Raw genomic sequence first — 27537 nt, 5'->3', positions numbered from 1 at the left:
CCTAATATTATATTTATTATACTATATTTGTATGTTATCATTGTCATCATCATCATTCCATAAAGATCTATAAATGATGTGTGTTTGCCTTACAGTTAAATTCACTGCAGGGAAATGGCTAAGCTGGCATTGAGGTTCATCTTCACCTCAATGCAACATATCTAGTATTTGCTTTAAGTTTAGTTTTCTGAAAAAAACTTTTGAAAAATGTCTTTCTTTTTGAGGGTTAATGTGTGAAACAGGGAAACACCGGGATTGTCAACTAGTGAGAAAAAAACTCAAATTTTCTGACCATAATAAATATGTTTTGGAAAAGGCATTAAAAAGAGAAAGTTGTAGGTCAGGGAAAGCATTTGGCTGACGAACACTGACGCACTAAATAAGACACACAGACTCACAGAGGCTGAAGGTTGAGGTTCAGGTAGACAGAGAAGCAGTAAAAAGCCCTTATTGATCACTGCACCTGCTGTGTGAGAGAGAGCGGTCAACATTATGGCATCAAAGAGGACGGATCCATTCCTTGAACTGTGCTATGGCAATAAACACCAGTAGAGTTAAAAAAAAAGAGCAGATTTTCAGTTAAAAACATGCAATCCCTTTTCAATTCCTCTTCTATATATTTAATCTCCTTTTGATAGAATAATCAGGAAAATAATGAAAGGTCATTTCACAACAATATAATTTCAAAACTTGTACGTCCTCATTATGCACAACTTCAATTCAACAGTTATAAATACCCTGACCAGTTTGAAATGAATGATTGCGATCAGCACTTTGTACAAAACATATGGTTTTACTATAGTAGTGAATCCCGTTTAACATGTAAGATATAATTAGTGCTCGCAAGGTACATACATACAAAGCTTATTGGGGCATCCTTTGGGGTAATATTGCAAATATATAAAAAGAATACTATTATTGTCTACCTCTATCTATCATAATTTACAAACAAATCTATCATGTTCTGACTTTGGCTCCTGTACTCACAGCCATTTGATACTCTGATCTGCTTCAAGCTTCAGTACTGATGTTAGGATGTCCCTGTTTTTACCCAGAGTTTCTGGCTCAGCCACAGTCAATAACATTTTAATGGGGTTTACCCTTTAACCAGCAACGTTTAAATGTGTCTTTCAACTCAGACTGAAGTTTTCTCAATGCTGTTAAACAGCAGATGGTGTGAGAATCCATCTGTCAGTGTGTGTGTGAATATGTGTTTGTCTTTTACAGCACAAAACGGTGCGTTAATTAAATGCCTGTCCATCAAAAGTTTTAAAGTATATTTTCAGTTGAAGAGCGTCATTTTCATATGATATTCTTAACTTACTCATAACCTTTCTTGACCAAAAGTCATTCCACAAATTGTAATAGTATTCTCTAAATGTGGAGCAAAATCTGACAGAAAACCCCGCCCACACATCCAGTCCTTCTTAGTCTGAGTTCAACACAACCCGTTGATGTCCACTGTTGTTCTTATGCACATCTTCTGTTATTGTCCATCTTTGTTAATGAGTTTTTCTCCCTTTATTTCATCTTTGAATCACCCTTTCACTCTCTCAGTCTGTGTCTCAGGGAGAAGTAGTGACATGCAAAGGAGAGGAGAGCCGCCTGGGGAGAGAAGGAGGGCAAATCAATAAGAATGAAAACGAGTGGAAATTAAATAAAGGCGGAGCAAACTAAATAGGGTTGTTACATTTGTAAATAAAGAGAAAAGGGTTGGAGGGAAGATGAGATAACTTATCAAATTATATGCATCTAATAAAAAAAGGGGCTGTCCCAGCTAACTTCAGTCCTTCACATCCAGTGCATCCTTTTTTGACCTTTGACCCCATTGCCTCTACATGTACCACGGTCTATTAGTCCTCCCTCACCTGTCAGTGAGTTTCTTCAGTGCCCTCTCGATGTTCATTCGGTGTCCCACACGTGTGACTCCCAGGTCCAAGAAATCATCCTTGGTGAGCGAAGGCAGATGTGATCCATCTATCTCATTGTCTATAAAACGCTCTCTGTGTTCCCCCAGGTTTAGGTAAGCCAGCCAGTCGGCCACATCGTACTTGGTCCAGTAGGGCAGGGGCTTGACGGCAAAAGGTTTGGCTGGCGCAGGAGGGGTGAGATGGGGATAGTTTAGGCAAGATGGGCTCGGTGGCAAGTGTATGGGGGAGGAGGCTCCAGAAAGAAAATGGGTGGGGGAGAGAGAGCGGGAGACAAGTAGGGGGTTTGCACTTGGCACACCAGATGGGGAGAACAGTGGAGGAGTTGAAGTGTTATAGGTATCTCCTAGAGGCATTCCAGGCGAAGGAGGAGTGAGGGGCCCGGGGAAGTCAAACGGGTTGTTGTAGACAGGTGTACTGGGAAGTATGGGGAGAGAGGAAGGCCTGGGAGGACTGGGGTTTGGCTGTTCAGTGCTATAGATAAGAGGACTGGGAGCTCGCCGTCGAGAGACTGAAGACCGCATCTCCTTAGTGGGACTGCACTGAAAATCAAAAGTCTGCCGGCGCAACTTGGACCGATGCTTCGGCGACGTTGGGTATGGGCAGTAGGTCGGAGAATGGGGAGGGTGTGCATGAACTGGGGAAGTAGGCATCTGTGGAGACGGGGAGCGGGTCCAGTTGCGCTGAATTGGGACTTGGGAGGATGGGGAGACAGAAGGAGTGGCCGACAGATTTGGTGTCAGGATCTGACGATGTTGTGGAGAGGAGGTGGGTAATGGCGAGGTGGAATGGCCAGAAGGGGGACTATGAAAAGCATCAGTGAAATCTGCTGAATACCTGAGAGACAGACAAACAACAAACTTCAGTTAAAATAAGCAGATATGCAAACTTTCATTTTAATATCAAAAGCCATTTAATAAAAACAAACAAACCTATGCATGGTGGGTGACTTTGGACTGTGGCTCCAGTCGTCCATGCTCTTCATGCTACTCATATTGTGTAGCTTGGAACTTAGCTCATTGATGATGCTCGCCTTTACGCCAGAAAGAGGTGAGTGAAGTCTGCGCCCCTCTAAAATTATACTACCTCTTTGTACACCGTCTCCACCTTGCTCATGCTCCCCAACCTCAACCCAGCCCACCGACCGAGGGTCTAGCTGCCTCTCCAAGCAGGCAGCCAGAGTGGTGTTGAACGCTCCATCGTCTGGGTTGCTTTGTCTGTGCAACTGCAAAGGAGCAGGGTTGGTGCTGTTCTGCCTACGTAGTGCAACAGGTGGGCACTTCCCTACTCCCTCCTTGTAATGAGTCATCCTTGGAAACACAGGGTTTGCCAGTTTGGCGCTGTGCAACTCAAATGTTTGCCCACCTGAGTAGGTTGTGCAAGGATCCTGATGCTCACTCCCTCTCTCTCCCTCTCCTCCTTGACCATCTCCTCCGATCCCTCCCCTCTCTCCTCTTAGACCACTCAATCCCAGCATTTCTAAATGGTGGTCACTACTGCTGTGACTGTCCAGCTCCTCAATCCCGGAATCCACCACGGAATCTTGCCAGTCTCCGCTCTTCGGCATAACAGTAGGGTGATGTGTATGGTCAGTGGCTTTGCCCCCTGTGCTGCGGCCAGCCTTGTGCCCGGCTATGGTCATACTGTAGTCAGAGGATCCCAATGGGGTTGTAGTGGTGGCGGCTGCAGTGGCTGTCATGGTAGTGGTAGCATAGGTCATGGTGGCTGTGAGGGAGGCTGTGCCTCTATCCTGGGCCAGGATGTGACCACCTACTGAGGGGTCGTTAGAGCTGCTGTAATAGGTGTGAGAGTGAGACATGGGCTGGGGTCTGTGTAGTGAAGTGGCAGGCAAAGGTGCAGCGATAGTGGTAGTGGCATGCGGAGGAGGAAATATCTGTGGGGGCGGATACGATGGGGAGAGAGCTGACTGTGTAAGATTGGCCACCTCACTGTCGTAGGATGTAAGGCTGGAGGCAGCTGAGTCCCCACCCTGTGAGGAGGGTTGAGGAGCATTTGAGGGCTTGCTAGATGGAAGAGGGGGTGGGAGAGGTGGTGCAACAGCAGCAGAGTGTTGACTCCGGTGTTGATGCTGCTGAGGATACTCCTGGACTCTCTCCTTCTTACCATTAGCAAACTGAATAGGAGGGGGCAAGGGATCTGCAAAGACAAACTCATCATCTGCATCTATTGAGGGAGCTGGTGGAGGGAGAACCATCAGTCCGAGACTTCCACCTGTTCCTGCTCTTGCTTCTCCCATAGTTTCATGCGTTTGTGCTTGGGCTATGGGAACAGTATACTGAGGGATGTAGCTAGAGTTGGGAGCGCTATCCATCTGCAGAAAGGAAGGTCTTCGGGGTGCAGATTGAACCGGTGGTGGAGGAGGCTGCTTGGGTGGAGCAGGTCTGCTGTCATACACCTCCTTTTCTCTTTCTCTTTCCCTGGGGCTCTGTGGGTAATATTGACTGGTTCGGTCCTCTGAGAAGCGAACTCTGAGACCCTCTCTTGGTGCTCCCTCCTTTTCTCTCTCCATCCTCTCCCCACCTCCTCCACCCAAACGTAATATCCTTGGTGACTGTGGCCGGCTTACAGATGCAGGCGAGGTGGTGGTGGTGGTGGTGGAGGAGCTTAGGTGGACAGATACAGGGGAAGTGTAGGCCGATTGTGTAGGGGTTGCAAAAAGGGAAGGAGTTGGGGTCTGAGCAGGGGTAGGGAACGCTCCTACTGTGGACAGCTGCCGACCAAAGTGTCTCTCCTCTCTGCGTGTCCTGCGGTCATCTTTTAGAGCCCTCTCTCTTGCAGCTAGGGCCAGGCCAAGTGGGGATGAGGGGTCCAGAACTTTCCCTGTAAGCGGGTGGATGAAAGTAGTTGTGGCCTGTGTGCCATACATTGAAGGAGCTGACTTGGGCTGACCATCCTGACCAAGGACAGGGGAAGAATACTCAGGTAGGCCAAAGGCTGGGGGCATGCTGCTGGAATAGTGGACATAGCTGTCTCCCGAAAACATGCCCTCATCTATAGACTTGGAGGGCCGTAGACGAGGGGTGGGCACTTCCATTTGTATGCCCTGTAAAGGCTGAATTCTTGCCCCTAGTACTCCTCCCTCCCCTGCTCCCCCCCCTGCCTCCCCATGAATGTCTTCCTCAGATGATAGGAAGAAAGAAGCACTCTTTCTTCTCATATCTCTGAAACGTTCTCTTTCCCTGCGTGCCCCTCCTCCTCTGAAGGCTGTACCGTATGTTGACGTGTAGTCTAAGTTTTCCAAGTTTTGCTGCGAGGAAACAGATGGGGCAACAATTGATGAAGGCAAGGAAGTGGGCGTAGGGGGCTGAGGTGGCAAAGGGGTGAGTGGTGAGGGTAGACTGGTGTTGGGACTGTCTGAGGTTGTATCTGCTGAGGTGTGGTCTTCAAGATCCTGGGGGGGCTCAGCTTCCATGCTGCTACCCTGGCTGCTTCGCCCACTGCTGCTTGTGGAGGGTGCCTTGACAATGATGGTGGGGATGGGGATGGAGCTCTTCTCTTTGGCTGCAACTCCTTTTCCTCTGTGCTGTCTCAGTCCATCCTCCACTTTCGACTGTTTCATCAGAGCTCCTCGACCACCCCTCCTGGTTGTCCCCTTGCCAACCGCTCCAACCTGCTCCCGGTTGGCCATGTGCGTGTGATGTTGCGGTGCTTGTTGGGCCTTTGGTTTAGCACTTGTCGGTGGTGTAGCACTGCTGTAGCCTCTCCTTAACCCTTCCATTTTGCCACCACCTCTCCTTGAAGCCTCCGGCTCTTTGCCACACAGTCCTTCAGATTGTCTGCGGAGGGTGGGGACCATGACCTGCTGGTTCATCCCACCAGGCCCTCCTCTCTCCCAGCCTGCTTGTGTAGTATGCCCTGGCTGGGACTGGAGCTGGTAGTGGGCTTGAGATACAGGGGGTATGGGCATAGCAGGCCCTCTTCCAGGATGAGGACCTGCTGATAAAGGTGGTTCTGGGGCGGATGTGTTAGGGGGTGGGGGTATTTCCTCCGGTCCAGGCACTGACAGGCTGCGAGCCAGTTTCATAGCAGGTGGGTGTAGATACTGTCTTTCCTCCTCTGTTACACCTGAGAACAAGAAAACAGGTGTTTAGAAAATAAAAAAGAAACTATTGAGCAGGCAGAAATCTTTCCACGATGATTGCCATTACCAATAGATTTTTGACGTATCATGACTGCATGCTGAGTGTGGCCGGGTTGAAAATGAGCTTGGTTGTAGCCAAAACCTGGTCCGGGCTGCACCATACTCACTGATGACTGATGCTCATAGGGTTGCTTCAATTGATGAAACATATATTTAAAAGGGAGCAACAGAGAAGGGAGTAAAGACAGAAGAGGAAACATTAATAACACATAATCAAATCAAACTGATGTCAGCTGTTAAGCTGATATTGATATACAGTATAATGCAATATAGAAGAAATAATACTACAATATAGAATAATTGTAATAATAATTTTGTGTAAAGTGCAGTGAGAATAGGAGAACATACACAGCTATAAAACAGAGCTTTAGAGCGAGCTGCTTTAAAGATAGGAAACCTTTTCTAGCATTAGTCACTTCCATAACAAAATATCTGCTTTATCCTAAATCAGTGGAGACTCTCTGTTGTATGTGAATGTGGTAAGTAAGAGAATGGGAGAGAGATTCATAACTGTACAGGATTTGTTAATATTTTGTAGGCATGGAAATTGTGTCTAAAGAACTAGCAGGACCACACATTATGGTAACAACCAAAACTAGGTCAATTTACATTAAATTATCAACGGTACCTCATTGGAGACGTTGGGAACAATACTCTTGCTCCGGTCCCTCTTGCCTCCATGACCCCTCTGGCCCTGGTTGTCTGATGTAATAGTGTGTTGGGCAGCAGCCAAAATTTCATCCAGTTTATCTAAAACAAATATCAAGCAGAGGCAGGGCATGAAAGAAAAGTAGAGAGAAAGTGAGAGGGATCATAAAATAAAGGCAAAAACATAAAAAGAAGGAATCCCCCCCGTCCCCTCAAGGTTTAAAAGCACCCCTCTACAGTATGACAAGAGCGGTGAGAGTGATTTTTTACTTAGTGCCATCTGATAGACGGTCCTCTTCTTATCAGGACCAAGAGAGGACTCGTATTCTGAAAAAGGAGGGGGTGGGGGGGGAGCATCAAACAGGCTAACTTTGAATTAAAGCTCAGAGGCTGATAGGAGTAATGATTAAGACTGATATTCACCTGCTTTCTTTTTCCATGGAGACGCAGCTGTAGCATACATCATTTGGGAAACAGGAATTAGGTGTGACTAGAACTGCTGTGTAGTCATGTGTATTAGGAATATGACATGGATGAAATACATACTCAGACACATGTGATGGTGTGAATACTGATGTGATGAGAGGAATGGTGATGGGGACGGAAATGATAATGAGAGCACACAAATCTGTGATTCTCCCACCTTTGTCCACTGTATACAGAAGCACATTTGGTTCAAAAGAAAAAGAAGAAAAAAACAGTTTGTGACACCAGAGCAGTATCATTTCACAATCTGTTTAATTATAGCCTTTCTTCTTCATATGTAATAACAAACGTGCACATGAACAAAAAAGCTTCTTTCACATCAAAGTATTGCTAATGAAAAAGGTGATATTGCAGAAGTACTGGATAATTCTCTTGGCTCTCCGTATCATCTTAATATTTAATGATGTATTTCTCTATTAGTGCCATAGTAATGTACCATCATCCTGTAGAAAAGCTTTTTTTTCTTTTACATGTTCTTTCCAGACCCCCCCTATCAGCTTACCCATGTCTTCCAGCTCTGATGTCATTGACTTGGAGCGCAGCGCAATGGCAGGAGGAGTCAGTCTTTTAGTCTGCTGCGGGGCTGTCAAGGGAAACAAGCCAAATGCAGACTTAATGTTTAGTCTTCTCGTATAAACATGCAGTCACCATTGACAACCGCATTGCAACAGATATCTTCACATCATAAACATAGGATGGAAATGACATACAAGGAAAGTTCGACTCGTACCTCTCTTCCGAGCAGTGTCCTCCAGTTCAGGGTTTCGAGCAACCATCACAACTTTCACCATAAGGCTGTTGCTGCCCTGTCTGATCATGTTAACCACCTGCCGGTGGCCAACCTTCACTACATCATGGCCGTTCACCTTACAGACACAAAAACACGGAAGGATGGAATGAAGAATGAGCTGATCCACTTATATGAAGAAAAAAAAGGTTGGTAAAAGCGATTGGACAGAAAAACTGAAACACACTTTAAAGAATTAGTTTGGTCTTTTTGTGACCACTGGTTCACTTTTGGAATGCAGCTTTCCCATATTTGGCATATGTTGTTGCAGTTTTCAAGGACTTTTTTTTCAACACCCATAATCTTCCATTGTTTTGGACGAGTGCACCAGCAACTCAGGCAGCGACTACAGTAAATCACAATTACAAAGGCTTGTGCAGCTACATAAGTTACTCATATGTGGTTGAATACTAATCGGCAGATATGTCTGCTTTAACAGAGGTTTGGCAATCACAATTCTTTAAAATTTGTTTTTTTTGGGTAACTAACGGGAACTTTAACAAGTAGAAAATGGCCAGAAAGTTGCTGCCTAAACGGACATAAAAATATGAAAGGGCATAGGTTTTACGCTGGACGCCTTAACTGACACCCCACATTTACAGCCCAGCGAGGATTCCTATTTTGGTGGTGGAAGGAAACCAGAGCACAATCGCAAACACAAAGAACATATACAGTTCACACAGAAAGGCCTAGAGCGTTGAACACTGACTCTTCTTGCTGTGAGGTGGCAACTTGTGTGGGAAACATTTTGAGGAATAGTAACCAGTGATCAGTTCAATGCATCCTAGAAGTTACTTTGTAATGAAGTGTAGTTTTTAGGTGTACCCACTTATGTGTAGGCTGCTTGGTCTATGTCTTTGTCATGTCCTACATTTCCCGGAATGAGTTGTGACACTCTCGGAGGTAAATGCCTGCACTTGTTGCATTCATTAGTGGGAAAAGCACTATAATTTTAAATCCTCACTCAATATGCAATATAACGCCTCAGGTTCAGTTTGTGTGTTAGTCCAAAATGCCTCTTGTACTTACCTCGATGAGGAAATCCCCCATCCTCAGGCCCGCCCTCCAGGCTACGCCCCCCTCATCGACAGACTCCAGATACTGCAGCGCGGGGAACGCTGGCGTTGGAGTGAACTCCTCTATTGGAGTCTGAGCTGCAGAGGACAGAAGACAAAAAGATGAGCATGAGTGGACACAGATAACAAGAACATGGATTTGAACATGAGGGAGGGGTAGAGAAGATATAAAGAGAGAAAACGAGCATATGAGACTGATAAATCTATAGAGACCCAAACATATGAGGTACATTTGGCTGGAGAGGCTCACCTTTGGCTCCCCTAAGCACAAAGCCAAAGCCTTCATTGTCTTTCTTCTGTAGGAGCACTGTCTTCTCCTTAATGATGTAGTCACTTAGAAAGAGTAAAGTAGGAGCAGAGGGGAAGGGAAAAAAGGGAGGGGAGAGACAGGGAGAAAATGACAGAGAATAGGGGAGGAACAGAGCTATATGACTTAGTAACAGAAAAGTGTTATTGTCATGCAAATAAAGCATTTTCTGAACGTGTAAAACAGCCATACTGCATCACATTATGATATCACACTGCAGCAAAAGAGGTTGGCTCGAGAATGTCATACAAAAAAGCGCTCGTGCACAAAAGGGGATATAGTTAGTGTCACAATGGGATGAAGTGTATATGAGATGACGTTCCATACTATGGACTAATCCCACTAGAGCTGACAAGCACTGGGCTGGGCGGGAATGGCACATTAGAAAAATGTGCACATACATTCTACTGATAATGGAAACTTCCAAATGCACCTAAATTGCTGCATTAGCTTCCACTGCCTCTGGCAGCTTTTGCAAGGATATTGTTTTACCGAGTCCAGCGCACCACTAACGGTCATACGTGACACATCAAATCATGGACATGAAGACATGAAGACATTGGACAGGCCTCTGATCTTCCTCTTAACAAACCACAGCCTCGGAGGGCAGACATTATCACAAATTTGATGCAATCTTATCATAAGACTGTTGGAGTAGTGTAACAGCTCGACAGGCATCATTATTCTATTACCATGTCTGGGGCTTTTGGCCAAGCTACTTTACAACCCTTTCTCTAATATAGGACTGGTTTTAAATGGACTCCACACTGCCACACACAGCTACATCTCATGACTCATTTCTGGACTTGACTTTCTAACAATGTCAATTCACCCTGGTTATGTTAGAGAGCCTGGGGCTTGAGCAGAGCTGTATGATTTAAGAGGAATTCCAGATATTTCTTTCTTAGGCAGCTCATTTCAGTGTTGGTATGTGCTCTTCAGCTTAAACCAAACTGACAATCCAACTGAAATCAACTCAAAGCATTTGATTTCCTAGAAGGGATGAACTGTGAGTGAACAGGAGGAGTTGTCTGGTGGAAGAATTGTCTTTATCTAAAGTGATAGTTTGACTCCCAATAATGCAGGGAAAAAGCTCCGGGATGTCATTTACATGTTATTTTAAATGACATGTTTTTTTTCTTTTTGACCCTCCCCCTTTCAAATGGGAATTTGGGGTGAATTGTGTCTGCGTTCACACCTGGACCTTCATTGCCTACTGTCACGCTCAATACCAATTCTCAATTTCAATTATCCTTCACTTGAATCAACAGACCTAAAACCGTGGCTAAATCCAACCTTAACCGTAACCTAAACACAACCATTTGATTGGTTTCCTGACAATCAGGTCTGCAGGGTAACTTGCCCATGCAACCCTAAAGAAAACCCACAATGCAACATTTTAAAATGATAACATTTTGATTTATTTGTAAGTTTTAGGCAGCAGACTTAAATATTATCTACGTCTGGCAGAGGACCCCATTACTCACTAACTTCATTCTGCCTCCACCACTTGTGAAACACCCATGTGTATACAAGTCCTAAAATAACCAAAGCAGTAATAGAATATTCTACACCGCCTCTTACAGTACAGACCCAGAAATGTTTTGTGTATTCAAGCGCATGTAATAAAGTTTGGCTGCAGAACCACAGATCACAGAGGTACAGCAGAGTCATGAGCATTAGCCTACAGGCCTGAAGATCCAGACTTCGACACCAAGTTGTAACTTTAGCACTGAACAGACGATCACTAGTTTCCCCTACTGAGGTCCATCCCTTGTGTGTTCTCCATCAATGTTACTGTTTCGCCAACGCACAGCCGCCTTCCAGCCATCTGCTCCTCACACCTCATTCCTTTTTCTCTCACCCTGTCCTCCACCATGCTTACCCTCAAAAGGATCAAAGTAGCAAAGAGTGGGTGGACAAATCCATTGGGCTCTTCATCCATCCACTTCGACAAGGGGAAATGTGGCCGGCGTTGGTCCTCCAGGTGGTCTAAGTTGTGTTGCTTGCTTACAGTAACACACCTGATTTTTCCTTTACATATTTAAAACTATTACACTTGTATGTCATCACATTGACCACCATTGCCTGGCCAATTAGAGCCATAAAAATCCCTGTTAATCCCTGTAGGCTTGTAGGACACACGCTGTCTGTACTGGCTGCAATGAAGCTGTAAGCCTACGAGAGACCAGAGTTATTATGTACCCTACTGAGTCATCCTCTCTTCTACCCACAATTACTGAGAAAAAAGGCAGCTCTTTAACCATTAACCTGCTGAATGTACATGCAGATAGACTGGGTATGTGGGGACTATACCCACACAACACAAGCGAGGCACATGATAGGTGTTAGTGACAGACACTGTGGAGGGAGACGTGGTAGATAGATGAACAGTATACATATACATAAATATAGGTACAGGGGAGATACTCCCACAGCAATTAAGCACTATGACGTATACACTTATAAGTGAAAACACATATATTTCATTCAGTGTCACATGCACACACACATACACACAAATGTATGCACACAGACATGCACAGAAATAAATGGTACCTCAAATTAGAGCTCGAAAGGAACTGACAAACCACACTCTTTACACTTATTGACTTATTCACTTTCATCCTTCTGTGCAGAGAAAATAACTCACATTTCTAATGATACACTGGGATACATACACAAATATGGGATGTGACGATTAAAATTTGAAAAGGAACCGAAATAAATGGGAAGTCCTGGTGAATGAAAAATATCTGCTTAAAGAAATCATGACTCAAAGAGAATGAAATACACCCACACTGTCTGACTGAAATGCATCAATATGTGCTGCCTTTCATGCACTAACACACAAGCACACAGCGTTCAGAGACACACGGGAGGAAAACAGAAATAAACAGGCTGCAGAGTCTCCATTCAATAGCCACTTCCGTACCACAGATATTCACATGCAAAGGAAATGCAAGGAAAAATACACATATACCCACACGCACACATTTAGAGACACACAGGCACAAAATACATAGCTTATTAGTCTGTCTTTGAAAAAGGCACGGCCTCTCAATAGCATCATCTACCTCTCCCCTCTCTCCATTGTCCTCTCCTCACATCCATAGCCAGCCAATGAATGAGGAAACAGCCGCTACCTGTAAATGAACCACACGCTCCTGTTTCTGGGGCCCAGTGACGGCCACGAAGAAGAGAGGGAGAGAGAGAGATCTCTCTCTCCGCAACCCCCCATTGCATGTCCCCCCCCCCCCCTCCTCTCTCTCGCGCACACTCTCTACCACCTCCTCCTCCCTCCCTCCCTCCTCCTTCTCCTCCCCCCGGTCTTCCAGCGAGAGCTCAGCCGGAGAGCGCCGCGAGAGTGGAAGAGAGAGCGAGAGAGGTGGGGAACGAGAAGGAGAGAGACAGCGTGATGGTCTGCACCCCGCATACTTCAGACAAGAGAAAGACAATGTGAATGAAAAGAGAGAGAGAGAGAGAGAGAGAGAGAGAGAGAGAGAGAGAGAGAGAGAGAGAGAGAGAGAGAATACCAGCAATTATCCCAACAGGGAGAGAGTGTATGGAGTGTGTGCTGGTACATGACACGAGGAGGGATTGGCTGCAGAATAGAAGATGGAGATGGAGAGCTGAATTTGTGGTGTGGGGACGCGGGGGATGGGTACAAATATAAGGCAACACAGAGAGAGACAGGGCTTGAATTGCACATCCACTGACTGGTGTATCACAGATATACTAACAGCTGATTCTCACCCTGGATTTGCTCACATGCACATTTGCAAACTTTTCTGTCACTTCCTCCTCTCCTCTAACACAGAGCTGTCATCACCACACAGGCTAACAAACACTCTTCCGCTCTCTATAGCTCTCTGAAATAGTATTTGACATTCTCCCAAATGCCTAGCTGCAGTGAGGGAACATGCTCCGGATCACCTTGCTCTTAATTGAGCACCACTTCACCACAGTGCTGCAATTATGCTTAACCAGCTTAGCACAGGTAATATATCCCCAGTGGCTGCTATTTCCATTTAGAACACAAGCGCAGCTGCATTAAAGTGAATGCCTTTTTGTAATGACAGTGGCTCAGCACAAGGGTAATGTCAGCTACAATGTGTAAGAGGCTGTAAAACCCTGGGGTGGCGACTCGTAAGTCTCACTAGCCCAGGGACCTAACCATTGTTTGGTGTCTCAGCCTCCTCATGACTCATCAGCAGGATGATGTATACACCCAAAGACACACACAGGCATATTCAGATGCACACCAACTCTCAAACAAACATGCATAGCTTTATAATACGCCGCTGCAGCTGCCCAGGGCTCAGCTGCAGCTTCAGACAAATACCATGTAAGAGGAGAAGTAACCCCCCCTCTACCTTTCATTATGGCATTATTGTGTTCAGTGTAAACAAGCAACAACAGACAAGAGAGAGAGGCTTGTGGCTAGATGTATCAAAGAGACAAGTGCATTTGTCTGGTGGAGCCAAAAGGGGTAGAGCTGAAAACGACATGGCTGCTCTCTGTGCTTTCAACGCTGACGCGTTCACACAGCAAAATAGAGAACAAGCGCTGCTCAGGATGAGCAGAGAAACTAGACACGTGCAACAGACAGGATGATATGAAAGACCAATAGGCGAAACAAGTGAGCACGCACACACACACGTGAACTTCCTGTGTGTATTTCAATCACTTGAAATGGCCTCACAGTCTTTCCTTACAGTAATAAACCCAAAGAGCAGACAGTTCAGTTTCTGCCCACGCTCATGTGACAATCCACAGCTAAACTATATTAGAAGCTGCAGCCAATTAAGTTTATCCTTGTTTTATGAGTCCATCTATTTTCTAGACTGGTATTCGGTTCAGGGAAGTGCTAGGGCCTGTCCCAGCATGCATTGGGAGAAAAGTCTGGGACAATTTGAAACGTCGCAGGGCAGCAGACAAACACAAAAGCCCCCACATTTACGCTTTTCCAGCATTTTGGACTTTCCCATCTAACTTATTGACCGATCACAGGTTGTAAGAGGTCACAGCATCTTTTCTTACCTGGGGCCATCAGTGCCATCGTAGGTTCCAACAGTGACGTTACGGAAAAGCTTCCTCTTGGCTTTCTCACTGCGCGTCTCTGCAAGGCACACGCAGGCAAAACATACGCTCGATTTAAACCTTCAGCTTCCACACCTCCTCCACCATTTTATAGACGTATTGTGTCTTTAGTGCAACGCACAAATTAATCAAATATATTTAAAATTGTCTCCATGTCATATAGTTTGTGCAGCTGTGAAAATAGGAGAAAAGTTCATTTCTGTGCCGTACATGTGCCGCTGTCTGCTGCAAAAGAAGCTGCAGGTAAACATGAGTGTGATTTGAGCTGGGTGTTACAGTGACTTAAGACTTATTGCAGCCTGAGGGAGTACGTAATCCATTGTATCTCCAATCTACATGCTATTTCCTATTACTGTTATGTGTCTTATGAGAATTAACTCTAAAACATCAATAGCAAAATAATTTTTAAAGTATACATGAATGATTGAAAAAGGGAGAAGGCTCCACCTTCTTACCCGATCGGTTGTCTTTGCTGAGAGCCGCCACCTCTTCTACACAGTCTGAGGGAAACCAGCCTGTGCGACCTTTCGCTGTTCCTTCCCAGTATCCCCCTTCTCCTACACTTAACACTGAGACAGAACAATATACAGATAAATATAGATAAGATGGATATAATTTAAATTTGGCTAGTGAATCATTTGTCACAAACTCTTACACTGTAATATGTTTATCCCTCAACCTTCCTTGTTTACTTCAAACTCTATTGCAGCGGCACTGGAAGAACAGGATCTCAGCAGTACTCAAAATGCTCTGGAGTTGAGAACGTTTAGCTAATTGTCCTCAAACAACATGAATAAAATGATGTCTTGTGTAACTTTTTCTTATAATCTCATAATGGATTATTTGTAAATTGGCTCTATCTCACCTTTAACTTTGTCCCCTTTGTTAAGTGAGAGCTCTTTGTCTCCGCTGGCAGAGTAGGCACGAGAGGCCGTGTACATGCGCCCTGGCACTGCGCTGTACATACGCTTTATCTGACCTCCTCCGCTGCCCGCTGAGGTTGCACTACGGAGGTCGAAAGAAAGAGAGAGTCTTACAACACCAAGAGATGAGACTGTGTTGCACTCTGTGGAAAAAACAGTGAGACAATCTTGTATTTACAAAATATCGAGTATTCATCTTAAATTGTATGTCAGATATATGGAAAGTGCTAAAAAATTGAACACAGTGTGCCTCAAATTGCTTTAACATAAAGTAATCACTATTAGGGCAGTTAGTACACAAGAAATGAATGTAGGGTTGACATTAACGCAATTTAGTATACAAGGATTGAAAACCACACACAAGAACAAGTACAATACATTTCGTATTATGAGGGATTCTTTGGTTTAACCACACTAGATCTAGAAGAAATAGAAGAGGTGAAAATGTCAGTCAGTCCACAAATTAAATCTAGACTGAAGTATCTTAACAACTGGATAGGGAAATATTTGGTTCAGACATTCATAGTTGCTTAATGATGAATAACTTTGGTGATCTAGTTCTTATGTCAACATTTTAATTTGTTCAATACTTTTGTTTATGATTAAACAACTGAACAAATCAGCCTCAACTTTGTGTTTAGTCTTAATTAGCAATGTTATCATGCTAACATGCTAAACTAAAATGGTGAACATGTTAAACATCAACTGTACAGCCTCGCAGAGCCACTAGCATGGATGTCTTGGCGGAGCTATTGCATCACTGTCTGACATTTTAAAAACCTTTTTCAGGTTGTGAGTAGATCCTCTTTTGTCCATCTATATCACACTTAACACATGTGACATTCTTGCACCTAAAAATAGTATACAGTATGCATCTGAGACACAAATAGTAATGTTCCTCCATACAGCAGATGGTAACTGGAGATGTAGTGAACCCTGTTATTAGATGGCCTTAAAGGGCCTAGTCAGAATAAGAATCCACCACTCTCCCTATCTTCATATACACCGTATATCTTCCCTCTTTACCCCTGTCTGCCTCTTGGTGGCCGGTGCCTCTCCTCTGTGTCACTTTGGCCTCCTCTACCCCGGGATGGAGAGCGAGTATGAGTTCTAGGGCTGCTTGAGCTTCTCATGCCAATGGAGGCCCTGCGTTGGCCCTGCAGAAACACACAAGTCCCACATGAAGAACTTCAAAGCTGATCCTGTAGCTTACTATATGTCAAAGACTGAAAAAGAAACACCATGCAAAGCATATTTATTATCACAAAGATCAGCAGATGAGCATCCACCTAATGGTCCTCAGTACCTGTCCCGGGTTGGGATTGGTTGCAGCTTTGTTGGGCAGGGCCAGGGGGTCAGACTGGGTCATGGAGTTATCGCTGTTAGCGCGCAGTAGGGGGTGGGAATGAAGTGAGGGGAGAGGCAGCGTGTGGACGCTCTCTTTTCGCTTGGGAACATACTTTGGCGATTCCAAAAAGGGCACTGAAGATCGGAGGTGTGAGGTTACCAGGTGAAGGATCAGAGGCGGTGAGGAAGAAGGAGTAGGAAGTGAGGAAGGGCAGTGGGGTTTGATATGACAGGATGAAATGGAGGGAGGAATTAGGTAGATTGTTAGGGGGAAAACATCCATGATATTTACAGGAAAGTACAAAGAAAAGCAGGTGTGGAACTGTAACACTTGATAGCCCCGCTGAACAGCGTACCTATGTCAGAATCTTTGTGGTTTTTGATGATTTCCCCAAGTTCAAAGTGACCAGACATTATAGCTAGCTGCAAACACAAAAACAAATAGGATTTAATTAGTTAAGCCATTGTAATTAATGCTATTTTTTGTTGTACTGTGGTGTCTGCTTTTTCTCTTTTAGTTTGTGACAAAAAAAAAACGTTGGTCAAAATGCAATTTCAACATGATAATTGATAGTTAAACCATTGACCTGAAAAGGAGTCTGACCAAGCTGGTTCTTTGCCTCCTTATTTGCTCCCCTGTACAGAAGAACGCGGACACAGCTTTCCTGATTATTCAGAGAGGGAAATTGATGTGTGTTAACACCTTTAGGAAGAACAGCAGTCGTAATTATGGTCATAATAGTTTCATACGAGGGAATCTCTTTCCATACTTACCTTGTTATAGAGGGTAGAAATGTGTAGTGCAGTGTTCCCTGAGGCATTTTGAGAGGAGGTGTTTGCCCCATAAAACAACAGATGCTCCAAGTGCTGTGCAAAACCATTCTGGCAAGCCTTTAAGTGTCAATAGCGTGATAGAAATATCCACAAATTGTCAGAATTCAAAAGTTCAAGTGAAGAAGGTGATTTATATTAGACAGTTTCAGTAGAATAAAATTAGGCAGAAAAGGGGAGATAACATATATTGCAAAAGAGAAACAATTAGAATTGAAGGAAGATAATGTCTTGCATCCACATTTAAATTCATAATTACTCTTACAGAAAAACTGATCAGACACAATTACATTGCACCGTGATGGAAAAGAAAGAAAAAAACATGATTAAAATAACATAAATGAGCCTTCAGCAGCTTGAGAGGTTTCCTCGTGTTTTTTCTGCAGACATAAATATCACAAGTGTATGTGTAAAGTAAAGAAAGAAAACCAAGAGCACGACTAAACCAAAATAAAATACCATGACAACCAGCTGGCAGCATAAACACAAATTTACCAGAATATCACAGAGACATAACGTAGACAATTCACACACATCTACAGTAAGAAAGAGATCGAGACAGGTTGAAGGAAACTATGTGCTCAGTCACTTCCTTCAGTTTATCTACATTTTATTTCACATCACGATTCTCAGTGCCTTTGCCTCTGAAATGTTGGAGGGGATGATGAGATGGTAAGATGAATGGTACCTTGTGTATTTCTTCCATTCCAAACTCTTCTTCATCCCTGTGCTAAGGAAAGAGACAAGGAGGGGAGGAAGGAGAGAGAATTGAGATACGAGTGAGGAAGGCTGAGACGAGAGGAGTGTGAGAAAATGCTGAGAGAGACGGAGCGTGATGGTACATGACATCAAACACAGAGATCAGACAGGGACATGTTGGTGCGTTGCTTGAGTTAAATGAGGAGAGACAAAGACCAAAGATGCTTTATGTGAAAAGAAAAAATTAAACCAATCCCAGAATAGATAGGTATATTAATAATATTAAACTGTACATTAGTACCTGATGGGACTCGTCCCAGCCATTCTCATCCCTTGTCCCCAGCCTCGCCCTGTAATACAGCAAGGTCTCACAGCAGGAAGTGTCGCCCCCTGTCAGTAAAGTGTGGTACAGCGGGGTCAGGCCACAGCGATCTTTGTAGTTTGGAGATGCTCCAAGGGATAAGAGAGCCTGGTAAGGAGAGACCAAATAACACACGGTATACATAGGATGATACTAAATCATTGTGATACACATGTTCATGTCTAATTCAATCATATGTATATATATAGTTTGATTATTTAACATTTGATCTCATATATATTACCAGTGTTATACTGCATGTTGAAGCTGAAGCAGGTATTGACAAAATAATATATTTCCTGGCAGAAACATTGAAACAAAGGTGGCACATGAAGCAGCTAAAAGGCAAAATCCTCTGTTCCCAATTGCAAGTGGACTGTTTAAAGAAAAGTAGCAGCAGTCACAACGTGGAACTAACCAATAGTTGTACTCAGTATATAAGAACTGTCAAGTTTCTCATCATCTTTTAATCTAATGACCACCCACATTTCATGCAGCATTTGCCATTTATTCACTTCTACATTAAATAATTTGTATATAAGATGTGTATGTGACTGTGCCTAAACCATATCAATTCTTATAATAATATGTTGTCAATATTGTTGCTTTGTCCTACTTGAGTGCGTTTGCAATATACTGTATATGCCACATTAATTCAAAGTCCTTACAAGCAGCCCAGAGTGATTGTGAGCCCTAACAGCTTTGTGCACCGGTGTGAAGCCATCTCTGCTCCTAAAATCCAAATGAGCGCCGCCCTGAACCAGCAACCTGATGCCCTCCAACAGCAGGCCCGACTGCATGGCTATAGAGAGCGGGGTCTCTGACCCACAGAAGGGGAGAGGGTACAGCATGGAGGGCAAGTAGAAAAGTGTAAATGAAAGCATTTCATATCACCACCCACTACCACTTGCACAATCATTTATTTGAAATCAAAGATTGAATCTATGGCCAAGATTGTTATTTCCGCAGTGAGAATCGGCATTCACAACAAACTTACCTCCACTCTCAGGGTCATGAAAATTTGAATCAAGACCTTTATCGAGGACCTTTGTCATTTTCTCTATCGCTCCAGTCTGAATGTAATCCAGGAATTTCTTCAGACTGGCCTGAGAATGGTAGAAGAGTAAGGAAAATAATGTCTGAGTGGAAATGAGTGCACCAGCAATATTCAATGGACATGAGAAGAAATACCTTGGTGCTGAGTTTGGAGAGCGCCTTTTCATCCAGATTCGTCTGTTTGTATACTCTGGTTTTGTACCTAAACTGAGGACCAGAAAAAGATACTTTTGAACACTGTGATTCATTGTCGTGCTGCAAAACAGTTCAGTTTGATGGTGAAATGGAGGCAAAAAGATTATTATTTTTGTGTAATAGATGACGTTTTACAATCTGAACTTAAAAAACGTAGAGAAGCAAAGCCGAGAATGGAAATGGATTTTAAAGTAGATTTCTTTTTGTATTCCTATCATGATAGATGGCTTGTGCTTTTTGAGCAAATAATGAAATCTAGTTAAGTTCAGCATTGCCGCTTTAAAGCACACAAAGCACCATTACTCTTGTTAACTGAAGCTAAACTCTTTCCAGAAATGCACTCTCCTGGCACAAAAAGCTGGCACAATAAAAGAAAGTTAATGACAATTATGTTTTAATGGTGATTCAATATCTTTTTCCAACCAGATATGCGAACTAAGGCTGTTTTCTTGTAGCCACAGCAAAAACTACATGTCCATATAAAGCCTCATAATATTCATAGGCTCTGACATAAATCAAAATATATTGTACTGACTGATGACACGTCCTGGCAGGCTATTTTTATACCCATGTTTAAGAAACCAAAAACTGTGTATTGTTTAAATATGTTGGTTTTATTCTCTGTAAATGCTATATTTAAGCAGCAGTATGTTGCAGAGTTTTTATGTGCTGGTCTTAAAGGTTTAGACCCTCCTCTACTCTGCACACGTGCTGCACCTCTGACAGCCAAAGAACGGCTACATATTTCAACCATCAGAGGTATGTTTGGCCAATCATCAAGGAGCAACCGGCCCAATACTGATACTAGTTTAATCTCAAAAGTAGTGGCCCAAGGTAAGAACGAAACCTATCCAGGAACCACTCCAACGAATACTGGTCCAATTCAAGCACTGGCGTTATTAAACATGCCATTGCTCATGTTATACATACATACGCTCATACGCTCATGGAGCAGTGAGATACATGTTGCTGTTGAGCAGCAGTACTCATCTGGAACCTTGTAAAGAATGTAAACACTGAGTTGAAGCCAAACCCTGAGTTCAGGATGTAGCCGCACCCAGTTCATCAACATTTACCGCAGCTGGACCACCAGAGGGCACTGTGAGATAATTGTATCACAGCATGATCATATTGATGTCATCTCACAACCCACTTCCTAAAAAGTGGAGAAATATAATATAATTTGTAGGTTACATTAAACACAGAATGCAATTAAGTCCATGAGGTGGATATTATATTTGTCGGGATTCTTTCATTTACTGTGTTGAACATTCTAATTAAAAAAAGTAAGCTGTCTGAAATTGAAGAACGTTCCTTCTGGTTTGTACTTAGTTATGTGCAATTACATTGTTAAAGTATCATGCAGTACAATAGTTAATGTCATCAAACAACAGAAGCTTCAAAAGATGAAAGATGCACACAAAGATGCTGTTGTTTAACTTGATTCCTGTATTTGATGACGACAACAGTGCTATATTTTATATTCAGTAATAAAGAGTGCACTCAGTCAGGGCAGTTGCTACCACTTTGGAAAGTGACTTTATGTCCTATGTATCTTTTGAGGAAATGTGGGGGGTTGTGGCAAAACTTTTGGGATATTTTAAGCGGATTTCATTGCATTTTTAAGACTTAGTATATTTAAAATGTAACAACTTTTAGGCTAACAAATAAATACATCAAGTATTTCCCCACCAGCTTGTTATTCCTGACAGTATGGGGAAGTCTCTGAAACAACATTTATATTTTTAGGGAATACAATTCCTAAACATTATAACTGAACAGTTGACTGTAAAACTACAAGCTTTTTATCTTTTGCATCAAGTCAGAATTCATTAGGGGTTGTTGGTGCTCGGGGATACTTGAACTCATGACCCCAGTAATTGTAAAATCCCGGCTATGGTCCTACACAGAGTCCCTTTCCCACTATTCCCACCTCCATACCTCCAGGTAGGGCACCCCTTTCTCAAAGGTCTGTGAGTAGTCTCGCAGGGCTCTCTCCTCCTCCAGGAACTTGGCGTCCCGTCCATCTGCGGCCGGCTGGAAGAGGCCGTAGTTGTAGGTGTCCCACAGCGGCTCGTTGAGGGAGCAGATGATCTGCTGCTTAGCGCTCCATACCGTGCAGTCCTGGTCAAACTGGAGACACCTCTGACAGACACGTAGAGAGCACAGGGGAGCAGGGAGGTCACCTAAGCTTCTCTCATCTACATCTGCTGTGCTCTGAATATTAATGGTTAATTGTAAATAATAACAGCCCTTAAATATCCAACACGTCTCCATCCAACCCGTCACAACTCAGCGCTTCGTGAGACCCCTTCACTTCCTAGCGTACTGAGTAGCCAGGACTGGGGCCGCAAGAAATGCATGATTAATGTTGTCAATTCAAACAAAAAAATACTTGCTTAGGTTTAGTTGACAAAAACACTTTGTTCGGTTTTGGAAAAAACATCAATGGTTGGGCCTAAAATAGCTACAGGAAAAAGTAAACAGCGGAACATGAATACGACAAACGCGTCACAAACATCACTATCGTAACTTTAGGACACAAACACCTGTCTCCTGGTTGAAGGTTCTGTGTTTGTCCACCAAACATCCCACAAACCCTGTGTGGCTTTTACGGCCTTTATACAACGTCATCTCAGTCCCGGGGAAGTTTTCTCTCAGAGTCTAATAATGACGCTGATGGGTTTACATTAGCTACTTGAAAGCCTGGTCTTATGCTGCTTGTTACGGAATTTAATCTTGTTGTAGTGCTATGTTTCATAACAAGCTCTGCCCTATCCTTCGTCTCATCAGTATTTTAATCACCGTTTCTCCGATTTTAGTATATTATTTTTTTCTTCCCTCAAGAAATAAGATAATTTCTGTCTCTAACACCGAAAAACACACTTGGCAGTGAGGAAGTGAGGCCCACCTCTATAAATTACTTTTGTCCACGGCTGGCAAGAATGTTCATGTGTTTCAGGCAGGGAAGACATTCTTTGTGACACCATTTCCCAGGAGTCACAGAACTCTGTTTACTCTTTGTCTTCGGGTATTCTCTGTGTTTTTGGCATAACAGCTCCGTCTCTAAGAAAAGTCAATATCATTAAAACAGCGAATCATTTAATGGGAGCGTGTTTGTGTGTGTAAACTTGTACGCACACAATTATATTAACACGCACAATTTCAGCTATAGTTAGTCAGTTTGGTTAAACTGGCCTTTCATCATGACGGATTAATAATGTAGCATGACTGTTTTAACATCAGTTGGTGAATGATGGATGCATGAGAATGTGGTATGTGCAGACTATGAATGCATTACTTAAAATAATTAATCATCCACCACGTCCATGGAAATGCAATGACTTATGCTGTCCTTATAGTCTGTCAGTGCTTTCAAGATATTCAGGTCAAATTATTTTCAGAGCCTTTTTCTCTTTACACCGGATGCAAGAGTAAAAATTCCATACAGGGATAAATATTTCCCTTTGTGATTTTTTTTCACTTTGATGTCTGCATACATAGATAGTCAGATTTGTAACACAATCCAGACGTAGAAAGGACAAACTCGAAGAGAAAAGCTCCTACACCTCTTACTATATCGCCCTGGATGTATCATGTGTATGCAGTACTCCTAACTAGATTTCGCGGTGATTTGTACATTGCCCATATTATTACATTTCCGTGCATTGCCACAGAATGACCATCTTTTTTTGTCCTTTTCTTATTAAACTCTGGAGCCGGAGGACAGAGCTGTCTTCAAGTCTTTAACAGCAGGGACTGAGAGGTCTGACTGAGATGTATGCATCCATGCTATTGTTCCATTTCAGAGAACTGTAAGTAAAATTGCACAGCTCAGCACACTTTCATGTCCCCTCTGCCCCCCGCTACCGGTCCCCCTCGATATGTTGCACTATTTGATAGTGTAGCCAACTCTATTGGCATGGCAACCAGTTCATTAGTGAAGGCAGGCACCCGTTGCCGTAGCAATGTCTTGGTGGTCCCTGGGAGGTAAACCACATGATGAGGATGTGCGTGTGTATGTGTGTGCATATAAGTGGGTTATGTGTGTTCTTACGCAAGTGTAATTGTGTAGTGTTGTGTATATATTTCAACAGAGAGAATGTGTGTGTAGGTGCGTAAGCGTATATGTGTTTGTGTGTGTGTGTGTGTGTGTGTGTGTGTGTGTGTGTGTGTGTGTGTGTGTGAAAGAGAGAGAGGTCGAGTGGGTAATCCTTGGGAGAGAAGTCTAATGTAATGTACACTGTATATTACAGTGACACTTCTTTCCCCTTTGTTCACTTTTATTCAACCGAGGGTTTTCTGAGATCTATCTGGCAGTACATGTCCCCATGTACTCAGGAGAGTTATTTGGACATTCACTGTGCGGTACTAAGCTTTTTGCAAATGCGTATATCTTCCTCTTTGCTTATTCATTCCCTCACATCTCTCTCTTAATGGCATTTTATTTCCTCCCCTCCCTCTCTTCATCTCTCCTAATTCAGCTCAATATTATTACAGCTGCGAGGTTTGGGGTGCGGAGTGTTTTTTTCAGCTGGTGCAGAGCTGAATACGATGCCTGAGACCTAAGAGCAACACAGATGCCTTCCACATATTCCTTCCTTTCCAGCCTCACTCACATCCCCAGCTCTCCCTAAACTCATTAAAACCTATAAGATAATTAGCAATTACTGTTATATTGAGGGCAAGATTAGCTGACATGTAGAACAGTCGGCATGTTCAGGGAGTTGAAGATGGAGAAAGGCAGATTGGGGGGGAGGGGTTAGAGTGGGGCACCTATCATCACCTGGATGTGGCGTGCTGGACAATTCTCACCTGCCGCCGCTGTACAACGAAGAGCTACTGTAAGTGTGAAATGATACTAACTCCAGTTTTGGAAACTAATTATGACCATACCTGACCCAGGACAGATGCTTACATGGTGTTGTTGACTGAATATGTCAACACAACACACACTTCCTTTTGGGATTCATCCCTGGCCGTGTGCAATGGGAATGAATCGCTTTGAAATAAGTACTGTGCTTATACGTTTGGACACATTATTTGGAAAAGAAATGTAACCATGGGCACTTCTCAGCAACACATTTGAAACAGAAAAACGTGTATTCAACGAAAGAATTTAGTTTTGTCTGTACTTACACAAAGATTACACTCAGTAATGATTACATAAGACAAATGCACTATTACCGTAACATTGTAAAGTTGCTCGAGCTATCATTCTTTTTTCTATTCTGTTTGTTAAATTAAATCTATCCATCTCCTTCTCTGAGGCAGTAATACCAGAGAGAATTGGCTTGAACTACTTCCTCATTTGGAAAGACCTCCAGCCAGTGCTCTGTTTGCAAGGGAGAATTGTCTTTCTATAGATAACTAGACTTTGTGTTAGACAATTCATTCTTAAAGTTTGTACTTTAAGTATTTAACTCACAAATTGCAGATGCAAGGAACTGACCTTTGGTTCAGGATTTTTTTTGTCTGTAAACTTATATCAGTTTCAGAATAGGGGCCAATTATTTCCTGTGTATGTGTCTTGGTGTCTTGTTTGCATAGTGCTTGGCCGTAGTGTTTTTTTGATGAGAACATGCACTTACTGTTTGTTTGATGTCAGGAATTCCAATGCGGAACACCATCATGGTCAGGAAAGTGTCCTCAATGGGAGCCATTGTGGTCATGCTGCGCTCCATGAGAGCTCGTCTCTTCTGCAGTGCAGTCGGGCCTGCGTGATGAGACTGCTGATTGGGTGCGATGGGATGATGATGCTGTTGCTTATTGGCTGGTTGATGATGTAGCAGGGCCTGATTGGACATGTATGCAATACCACGTTTGCCCAGGTTGCCAAGCTTCAGTTGTCGGTCTGCTCTCTGTCTACCGACCACAATGGCTGCTGGTTTCACCACCTCGCCACCTTTCCCTTCCCAGGATTGTCGTCCTCCCGTCATTTCCTTCTCCTCTAGATCTTCTAACTCTCCATTCTCCGTGTCACTTCCATCTTCCCCTTCTCTGTTTTCTCTTCCCTGCTCCTCCTCCTCCTCCTCATCCTCCCCATCTTTGTCATCCTGGCCGGGATAAAAGTGTTCGTTATTTCCCAGCATCCTTTGCTGTGCAGGTGTCACTGCAGAGAGGGCTGAGTGACATAGCTTTCATGGAGACAAAACATGGCTATCCCATGAGACTGGCTTCATCCTTAGATACATGCTGTGGGAAACAGGCAGAAAAGGAAGTAAGGTCATTTCACTCTTATAACCTCATTGATAAGAGTTGAATTTAACTAAATTAGGAATTATGTAAAAAGACACGTGCAATAATAGAAAAACTAGCCACCGGCAATGCTAATAAGTCCACATGTGTGAATGAGCACACAGCTGGTCCACATTTTCCATTTAGCCACTGGGAATGCATCGGGGAAAAGCAGGCTGATGAAAGACAGGCTATATATAAACTCTGTGAATTTGCATCACAGGTTCTTTGCAGAAGAGTGAGTTTGGTATGAAATTTAGCTTCACATGAGGTCAAGAACATTGCTACTTTGTGGTAATGGAGCTGACCTATGTCTGAGGCACAATGTGAGCTCCTTAAAGGACAATTCCACCCTCACATACTAGTACTCGTACACTGTTAGTCATCATCAGTTGTTGATGCTGGTGTGATTCCTAAATGAGGTGTTGTGATTGACCTCTTGGCCTACTGTCCCACGAACTGCCTTGCCCATGTCGACATGGTTCACTGATGTGATCATTTCCCCACAATACTTTGTGACAACCTCCAGAAACATGCCTTAACTTATTACACAGAGTTTGGTGGAGATATTACAGACATAATACAAACAATACAGATGGCAGTGTACTCAAACTAATTACAACTAGATTGTTATTCGCCCAAGCAAGATTATGGATTTGGAACAAAAAACATAGGGCTTGTACATTGATTGTTGCTGGGTAGAAAGCCTGTGGCCTGGTGAACTTGTCAATATTTCACACATGCTACAGGGATTTTTTCATGCCCTTTATCACACTCAGTAGGTGCAGTAAGTGAGAATTGTTTGGCTATATACAGTATCTATTTCATTATTTGGGGCAGGGGGTTTATTTCTTGTACAAACAGGTTAATGTATTGCTTTGAGGAACTTCAGCAATAAATTAAGTCTGCAACATACTCTATGTGGTCTGTTCCTTCAACAACTTGCAAGCTTCCGGATATTTGACTTATTCTAAGATCATCGTCTGAGAATATGCCAAATTAATTTAAATGTGAAGTAAGCTGCAAAAGGTGCAGGAGTTTTTCCAGCAGAGAAAAACAACAATCGTGTCCCTTAATTAAAACTGAGGGACTGACGTCAAAACATGATCATTACTGTTGATGATTTAGATAGCTGAAGCATTTCCTGCTACAAAACTCAACTCACATTACATGAACATTCTGCATTTGGCCAGTTACTACCAAATAATAAAATGTATCCGCAAATACAACTGGCATCGCTGCTATTTTAAGGGTGTCTTAGGGTGAATCTTTGCTTTAATATGGTGTCATTGCTCCAGTGGGTTTCAGATTTGGCATACTGGTGCCTCCATATGTCCTGTCCTGGTTGTTGTTGGTGGTGAAATCTGGCTGTAGGGGCTTTGCCATTATGC

At 43.3% G+C, this 27537-nt stretch overlaps 1 protein-coding gene across 1 annotated transcript; it reads right to left on the bottom strand.

Annotated features, from left to right (window-relative positions):
• Positions 1-1538: 1538 nt before the first annotated feature.
• Positions 1539-26001, bottom strand: LOC117748832 (SH3 and multiple ankyrin repeat domains protein 1-like). Its single transcript, XM_034558929.1, has 27 exons — positions 25501-26001; positions 21851-22054; positions 19850-19921; positions 19656-19764; positions 19327-19478; positions 18599-18766; positions 18287-18328; positions 17542-17658; positions 17355-17432; positions 17124-17190; positions 16727-16902; positions 16447-16577; positions 15363-15502; positions 14953-15066; positions 14438-14516; positions 9338-9420; positions 9041-9165; positions 7955-8090; positions 7727-7807; positions 7382-7390; positions 7162-7188; positions 7009-7065; positions 6719-6840; positions 6098-6221; positions 2861-6014; positions 1869-2765; positions 1539-1605 (listed from the first exon to the last, which is right to left on the bottom strand). The coding sequence occupies exons 1-27, from the start codon at positions 25999-26001 to the stop codon at positions 1566-1568; spliced, it is 7005 nt and encodes a 2334-aa protein (XP_034414820.1). The 3' UTR covers positions 1539-1565.
• Positions 26002-27537: the final 1536 nt, after the last annotated feature.

Source organism: Cyclopterus lumpus, chromosome 19, assembly GCF_009769545.1.
Source record: "Cyclopterus lumpus isolate fCycLum1 chromosome 19, fCycLum1.pri, whole genome shotgun sequence".
Taxonomy (NCBI): domain Eukaryota; kingdom Metazoa; phylum Chordata; class Actinopteri; order Perciformes; family Cyclopteridae; genus Cyclopterus; species Cyclopterus lumpus.
Note: the sequence above shows the minus strand (reverse complement) of the source record. Positions and strands in the feature narration are given on the sequence as shown.

Excerpts from the sequence above, each read along its gene's own strand:
- LOC117748832 (XM_034558929.1), bottom strand. The coding sequence starts at position 26,001 with ATGCTGGGAAATAACGAACACTTTTATCCCGGCCAGGATGACAAAGAT. Across the intron at positions 17,433-17,541 it reads TTTCTACCCTCTATAACAAG|GAAAGCTGTGTCCGCGTTCT; the intron begins GTAAGTATGGAA and ends CTGAATAATCAG. Across the intron at positions 16,903-17,123 it reads CCACAAAGATTCTGACATAG|TGCCCTTTTTGGAATCGCCA; the intron begins GTACGCTGTTCA and ends TCCGATCTTCAG.